This window comes from Haliaeetus leucocephalus, unplaced genomic scaffold (assembly GCF_000737465.1).
Source record: "Haliaeetus leucocephalus isolate CR32 unplaced genomic scaffold, Haliaeetus_leucocephalus-4.0 Scaffold763, whole genome shotgun sequence".
Taxonomy (NCBI): domain Eukaryota; kingdom Metazoa; phylum Chordata; class Aves; order Accipitriformes; family Accipitridae; genus Haliaeetus; species Haliaeetus leucocephalus.
Genome location: NW_010973199.1, coordinates 1,440,596 through 1,448,939, shown reverse-complemented (window position 1 = coordinate 1,448,939; position 8,344 = coordinate 1,440,596). Strand labels below are relative to the sequence as shown.

General features: G+C 39.0%; 1 protein-coding gene across 1 annotated transcript in view; it reads left to right on the top strand.

Annotated features, from left to right (window-relative positions):
• Positions 1-8,344, top strand: part of MAPK12 (mitogen-activated protein kinase 12) — a 38,480-nt gene that overhangs the window by 7,732 nt on the left and 22,404 nt on the right. Inside the window, exons 3-4 of the mRNA XM_010581321.1 lie at positions 3,522-3,580; positions 6,082-6,193. Of these exons, the coding sequence (XP_010579623.1) occupies positions 3,522-3,580; positions 6,082-6,193 (171 nt within the window). The remainder of the gene's footprint in view (positions 1-3,521; positions 3,581-6,081; positions 6,194-8,344) is intronic.

Here is an 8,344-nt window from a genome sequence, read left to right as displayed (position 1 = left end):
GCAGGGAGGGGGGGGGGGGGGGAGGGACAGACAGATGATAGGGATAAGAAAGGCTGGAGATACTGCCACCCACCCCCCACTGGCTTCGTAGGGAAGAGACACAATCAACAAAGTAAAGATATTGAACAAAGGCATACCTGTGGAAAACACGTTAAACTGGTAGTCGGGTAGTTTTGCTGTTACTGTGGCTTTGCTGTGCAGGAAGATGGGAGAGACACAGTATTACACTCTCTCCTTGAGATACGAGCAAGAAAGGTGCTTCAGTGGAGGCTGCAGAAATCCTCGTTGGTTTTCAGTCAGGTGGGCGGTAGGAAACAAGGTGCATCCTTTGTGGGCTAATTAATTTGAGAAATTTGGGAGAGTTAATGGGGGAAAAAATGAGACCCTGAAAGGGCAGTGCTGCTGCTGGTTTCCACAGATGCTTTTCATTCCCATCGCAGAGTGTACTGGGTTGGTTCCTCAGCTGTGCTTCCATCTCTGATAGTAAATGTGTTGAATTAACACCAAAAAAATAGAGCTACAGAAGGTTTCAGAGATACCTCTGTTACATTTCGTATAGGCCACACTATGAAAAAATGAACAATTCTTGTAATTGTTTTACGGTGGCTTACTTTTGTGCTGGGACCTTCAGTATCATAAAGTTTTTTTACAAATACTGTATTTAGTTGAGAGCCTTTTAGACAGACAGGATTTTCCATGATATTATGAAGGAGGGACTTTCCTACGCTTTGTCCAGTTCTTTTCCTTTTCCTGAAGAGGTAGCTGGAGTTGTATCTTCCTCGGAGAATTTATTTTATCCTGTACCCCCTTGTGCTTAACATATCTGCAGAAAGCTGTGACCTAAATGGAAATATTAATGAGTCTGTTCCAGTACAGGAAAATCATCCCAAAGCACAGGTATTAAATAAAGATCACTGAGGAAATGGAAATGGGTCCCTCACTTTTATATTTAAATTTATTAACTATTAGTATGTCTTACCATTTTGGACACTAAAATGGATTTCAGGATTTTTAGAAAGCTTCTTTTGTAGAGCAGGAAAAGAAGTATTGTGAAATCCTTGGCATGTTAAAAGAGTTTTCTGGTTCATTATTTAAAATTCCCTTCAGTGGGAGCTAAGCGTTGGTCTCGGTGGTATTCTTCACTGCAGAGGATTTGCTGCAATGATAAGCTTGTGTCTGTGAGTTTGCAGCCTTACCTCAGAAGTAATATATATTGTATATCAGGCAGCATTAACTACAGGGAACTCTGTTTACTTTAATAGAGAAACAGTAAAATGTTAGTGAACTTCATTAAGTGTGTTTTGGGGCTGGTGTGTTCTTCGTGGAAACGTGTTCTTCATGCTCCTGTGTTTCACAGCGGGCGCCTGATGCCACCTTGGTGCACAGAGGGATGCGGTACAGCAGCCACCCTATTTCATTCTCTGCTGTGTCCCTTCTTTTTATTGTGGCGTCCCTGTGTCTTTCACTTTCAGACGTGATGGAGTTTATTTTCCTACATTTCTTGCTTAGGTAAATGAAGGCATGGAAATACCTCCTTGAGGAAAACAAGCAGGACTTCTGAAAAAGTGGGGCTTAATAGGGAAAGAAGTGCATATTAGATAAGATTACTGTTAAAACGTTAACTTCCTTCTTTTTAATACTGAAACCTTTGGAGAGCACACAACTTTTCTGGCTGTGTATGCTCTGTGTGTGTGTGCACACACTGCCTTAGGAAATGCCCGTAGAGCTGCATTATGCTCCACTGATGTCACATACAACTTCCTAATTCCTCTCTCTCCCTGCCTCCATATAGAAATGGAAAACCTTACGTAAAATGGTTGTGCAAAAAAATAATTAAAAAAAAATTCTTGCCGTAACGTTAGCACTGAGGTTATTACTTCAAATAATAACAACATTGTTTTATGGTAGTTATATTATTCTTATTTAATTAGTTTTGTATAACAGTCCTTGGGAAAATATTATTAGTGATTTTTTTTCAAACATATGTGTGGCTACAAAGAAAGAGTTGCAATTTTCTGTCTTTGTCTTTATTAGTTTTTCTATCTTGTTCATCATTATGACATTTTTATAATATCCAGGCTAACTGCAGTCATTCGTCCTGAATGTGGAAAAGATAAAAATACATGCAGTAAGGATTTCATCACAGCTGGAGATTTTTATAAAGGAAGTCGCCTTTCTTTTCTTGCATTTTTTTCCTGCTTTTCTGCTCTTGCTTCTCTTTACTTACATGTACTTTTTTTTAAAGAACTCTTGTTTTGTGGAGTAATTAAGACGTAGTAGTAACGTCCAAAATCCATCCTGACTGTTATCAAAGTGGATTTTTCAGTCCTCCTTTTAGTGTTTTGATGGTAATATCAGACAACGTAATACACCATTACCCCTAGTTCCTTTCTTGCAGTTTCTAATTTTATACAGCTTTAGTTTGATGTATAATCCGATGTGCTTAAATTGTATGGCCGTGGAGATAGGTCTGAACAAAGTTATAAAGGCTATTAGTCTTTTAGCTTGCTTTCCAGCAAACCCCTGCGTGCCCCTATTGTCAAGGCAGCCTGCACCTGGGAAACACCATGAGCAGTCCAGGGCTTGGGAGGCTTCCTGTGAGCAGACAGAAATGGTTCTGAATTAGTAGTAGGAGTAGAAAAGAAGCAACTTGAAAAGCCTGTGCTATTTAGGCACTGCCTGGATTAAGCAGCATCCATGCTGAGATCTGGCTTTAGACAACTCCAGCTACGTCTTTTGGAGCATCGGGTTCTGTATATTTAATTTTCAGTGTTTAATGGGCTTGAAAGAAGCATTGGCAGTTATGATAACGCATCTAGTCAGTTGGTATAGCTCTGCTGAAAACCATACTAGTAGAAAAAACTGTGGTGGGAAAACCATTTTACTAGATTGTTATTTCTCTGTTGAGTGATAGAATGCTTTAGTTTGACAAAAAATACTCTTAAGGAGAAGCTAAGGTATAAGGCATAGTAAATCATATTAAGCTCTTGATAATTTACTCTTTATAAAAACAGTTTAGTTCTAGTTTCTTCTCTGTACTCCCCATTAGATATTGTAGTCTATGTACCTAAATTACACTGTTAGTGAAATTAGAAGATGTTTAAAGTGTTCTTCATTGTCAGGCAGCAGGCCCAGCTAAGTGAATAGCACTTATGACTGCTTCAGGTTATAAACCGATTTGTCTGGTTTATTTTCAACACTTCAGTGGTTCAAGTTAAAAAGATGCTCTCTCCTCTTACATAAAACTGTTAGCTTCTGAACTTTTTGTTCAAGTAAATACATTTTTTTTATCACAGGGTCAAACAGCCCTCAGAGTTACAAAATTTAACACATAACAAATCCTGGTGTTCCTAGGTGCTACTTTAGGTATTCTTTCTGCCATCTTTATGCCTGTAGCTAATGTCTCACTATGGAAATTATTTTTTATTATATTTTTTCATTTATTATGCAGTTCAGGATTTTTTGTGTTAAATCAGTATTAATCCATGTTTTGTTTTTTCTCCCCTCTCCCTTATTTTTAGGTCATTGGAATACTGGATGTGTTCACACCAGACGTAACACTGGAGAAGTTTAATGACTTGTAAGTTCTGAGTTGTTTGTGTTTGCGAGCAGGGCATCATTGCTTGTGCAGGAGGAACGGTTGTTGCTTTTTTAAATGGAGAATTCCAAAATTGTTGCTTCATGGATTTTTTTTCTGAATTTCAACTTAATATAACTCTTAAGTGCAACTTCAGAATTGGTAGGTTGAGGTTTTCAGATTGTCATTAGAACCAGCTACCTATCTTATACGGTGTGTACTTCTTTCAGCTCTTAGTAAATGGCAGTTTCAAGTACTGATTTCTTACCCTAAGGCCCAGGTTGCCCAAATGATAAGACAATTCTTAACCCAAACAAGTAGACTGAAAATGATGCCTGCTACGCAACACATCTCCAGTGTGTTCCATCCTAATTCAAGGATTAATTCAAAACTGCCGATGCTGATGAATTTTTTTAGTGGTTATCTGCGCTGTGGTTTGTTGTACTCCCTGAATGGTTTCCCAGTCCAGTGGTCCAAACAGCACAGGATATAGATCATTTCTAGCACCAGGCATATACATCTCCCTGATCTTTTTGCAGCATCTCAGACTCAAGATATTTAGCATGTCTGTTGTTTTGCTTGTGGATCCTGCTGCAATTTTTGTGAATTAGAGTCACTAGATAAACAGTAGTCAGAAGTCCTGTTGGGCTTAATGTAGATTTCATGTTACATTCGTAGAACTGTTCTGGATTTCATCTAATGTAGCTATGTTTCAAAAACAACCTTGCATATTTATATGTTAACAAAGCAAGCTATCTGATGGGAAAATGTAGAAAATTAAGTACAGAAAACATGGATCCTGTGTTCCTAATGATGATTTGGGTCAAAATCATTGAGTCAAAAAGGATGTTGTCTATATTGCCTATTGTGCTAGCATTTTACGTAGCATATGGGATAAAATGCACATGTATATGATTAGCATTCAAGCATTGTGTTTTAAATGGGACCCTAAAATCTTCCTTCAAGTTTTGGAGGTGGAAGTCAAATAGGAGGGGCATTTTTGTAACTGAAACTGCAACAGGTGAGCCTATGGCAAAATTTGCTTTCAAGACTTTGGGCAAGCTGTGAGAGATGAGGAGAGGTAGATGTGTGTACATTTAAAATTAAAATGGAGAAACAGCTTTTGTGAATTAAGGTGAAATGGATAATTTGAGGGAGACTTTCTTTTTGCTGACTAGTCATGAGATGTTGTCTGTGGCCTATTGTATAAAGATCAGATTCAAGCAGATTTGTGGTTAGAAGCGGCAGAAGCGAGGTGGGTGGTTTCACCAGAGCCTGTCTCTAAGGTTGGTCTTGTCTGAGACCTGAGGTTTCTTAGCTGACTCCTAGCCCTCCTGTCTAGAGGGGAGCATGCTCCTCCTCAACTTGCCACTCTGCTCTCCTGCTCCTCTACTCTACCAGTCAATGTATTAACAAAGACTGAAGACAAAGTCCCTTCTACTTTATGAAAGAAGAGTCCTTTCCCTGCTCATGCTTGTGTGGGAAAAAATGTTTGGTACCTAGGAAATGTTGAAAATATTACTTATAAGTCTTAGTGACTAAATCAGTGCCCCATCTCCCTTATGACTTTATATTCAGTTTCTATTTTGTTTATAGTTACAATTCTAATAGAATAAATAAAACTTTCATACAGGTTTAATAGTAGAAATCAGCAGAATTATAATTTGCATATTTTAACCAGACAAAACCCATTTAAGTCTAAATAATAAAATCTGTAGCTATGAAACAATGATCATATCTAATTCTTCCCTTCATGAAAATGCTTCTGCTTGTCTTCATAAGAAGAGGAAAACTGATGACTTTATCCTCAGGTGCCAGATACAACTGGCTCTGGCTCTGGCTCTGTTCAGACCTGACTTTAGGAATAGACTCTGAAGGATGAGTTTACTACAAGCAATGTAAAGAACAGTTTTAGATCTTAAGTAAAGATTAGCCTTGAAGTGCCAGGATGGCATTCTCAAGCTTTCTATTGCTAGCATCCCTTACCAGTACTAACTACCAAAGATCCCAGGTGAAAATTAATGGAAGTTATTGTTGCCTTCTAATTTGATCATCTCTATTTCTGTTAGCTCTGACCTTGTCTTTTTAAATGAACCATCTAGGCAGTTTGGTTGCTACTAGTTCAATGCTATGATCATGATTGTGAGATACATAGCATTGCGTGAATGTCTTCGTTTTCTCTGTAGGTGTCTGAGATATCACATGGCTCTTGGTTATGTTCTTTCTAACTAGTTCAGAATCTGCACACTTCTGATAACTAGCAACTTTCCATACTCAGTGACAGGGTTGGGCAATACCTCTTTATCATAACAAAACAGATAAAACCAGAGAAACTTGGAGGGCAGGGGGATGATAAGGGAATTGCTTGGTAAATGAAATGATTTATAATTTAATATTGTCACTGAACTATAACATACAATTATGTTTCAATTTATTTAACAAATTAAAGTTATTCTGTCCTTTTTTCTTTCCTTTTTTTTGTTTTTTTTTGTTCTTTTCCTAAGTTACCTTGTCATGCCATTTATGGGAACAGACTTGAGTAAGATAATGAAGCACGAGAAACTAACTGAAGACCGAATCCAGTTCCTGGTATATCAGATGTTGAAAGGCTTAAAGGTTTGCCGCTTCTACAATCTTTTTTCCTAGTAAACCATTATGGAGAGCTGTAAATACTTATCATTTGATAGCAGGATAAAATTTATCTCACCTCATATAGTAAAAGTAATGACATTCTGCATAGCAGTTGTTTAGTGATGATAAATGTTATCTGGGTTTTTCCTGTATGATGGTTTCATCTGTGGCTTTTTTCAAGCAAAAAGAAAAGATAGTCATTCAAGATCTATATAGTACATTGATCCAGCTTGACCTTGGTTTCCCTATCTGAGTACACCAGAAAGTCCCTGCTGTGATTTTTAGTTGCCTTCTTCCCCGGTAGTTGATTGTGGTGCTGCTTTGCCACACCTCATAGTGTGGCTAATTGGAGAGCGTAGAGACTAAGAATGAAACCACTGTTGAGTTCGGAGCCAGGACTCCCCTTGACTTGAGCCCTCATTTATGTCATCAGCTTCAAATTTCTCTAATTTGAAACTGTTTCCATGGCTTACCAATGTAGGTCTGACACACTGTTGCTAAGGCACTCTGTACTCAACTTGCTCTTAATTGTAGTATCTTTCTGTGCTCTTCTGAGGAGCATATATATGTATGTATATATATGGGATTGAGGGGTGTATGGATGCATGTGTGTGTTTATATATTTACACCATACGGTATATGTACCGTACATATCTATCAACCTGTAGGTGTGGTATTTTGGGGTGAAAGTCTGACCCTGAGAGGGACTCTGAGCCCCATTGACTCCTAGTGCTCACACTGGTTTTAGGAAGTGTTCAAGGACCACAGCAAGTGCTAGTTTGGTCCCTGTGTGTTAAAAGTCCAGTTCTGCAAAGTACTAGCTCATTGCTAAATTTAAATAGGTAAGTCATTGGGATTATATTGAAATACCTTTCTGAGCCAGATGTCTGAATGTTTTCTGTGAAATAGAAAAGTATATGTCCTTTGTGTAACATGCATGCAAAGTTAAAGAATCCCTGAAATCTCCAAGTCTGGGACAGCTTTGATAGAGGAAGGACTGTGGATTTTTAGTGACAAATCTGAGTGGGAGGTGGCTGAGAGGAGCACAGATAAATCACTTACAAGCCCAAACTAATAGGCGCCTGAGTTAAACATCTGTGAAAGATGTCAGAACAGAGTCCACTGAAAGAAAATGACTTTTTAATGCTTTTTAACAGACTCGCTGAGATTGGAAGAGACCTCTGGAGACTGTGTAGTCCAACCCCCCTGCACAAAACAGGGTCAAACTGAGCTGGCTGCTCAGGAGCTTGTGCAGTTGGGTTTTGAGTATCTCCAAGGATGGAGACTCCACAGCCTCTCTGGACAGCCTGTTCCAGGGTTCAGTCTCCCTTACAGCAAAATAATTTTTTCTTATGTTTAAATGGAAATCCTTGTGTTTCAGTTTTTGCCCATTGCCAGTCATCATAGAAGGCTAACAGGTTGATCAGGCATGGTTTTCCCCTTTGTAAATCCATGTTGGCTGCTGTCAGTCATGTCTTTTTGTCATTGTTATGTTTGGAAATGGTTTCCAGAATTATTTGCTCATTACCTTCCCAGGGAGAGAGGTGTAGCTGGACTGGCCTTTAGTTCTTTGATCCTCTTCCTCCTTGCCCTTTTTGAAGACATGAACAATACTTGCTTTCTTCCCATCATAAGGAACATCTCCTGATCAAATGACATTCCACATATTATTGAGTGGCCTCACAATGACCTTGGCCAACTTCCTTTAGCATTCATGAGTGCATTTCATCAGGGTCCAAGGACTTGTGTCTCTCTAGTTTGTTTAAATGTTCTCTAATCTGATCCTTCTCCACTGAGAGTAACTCCTCCTTGCTCCAGACTTGCCCAGTGGTCTCGGGGACCTGTGATTTGGTGGACTGTCATGGTTTAAGCCCAGCTGGCAACAAAGCACTGTGAGGCCACTTGCTTACTGCTCCCCCCCAGTGGGATGGGGAGGAGAAAATACAATGAAGAGCTCATGGGTCAAGACAAGGACAGGGAGGGATCACTCACCGATTATGGTCACGAGCAAAAAACAGACTCTGGTTCCAGAAAAAAACCAAAATCGGTTTAATTTGTTACCGATCAAACCAAAACAGGATAATGAGAAGTAAAACCAAATCTTACAACACCTTCCCCCCACCCCTCCCTCCTTCC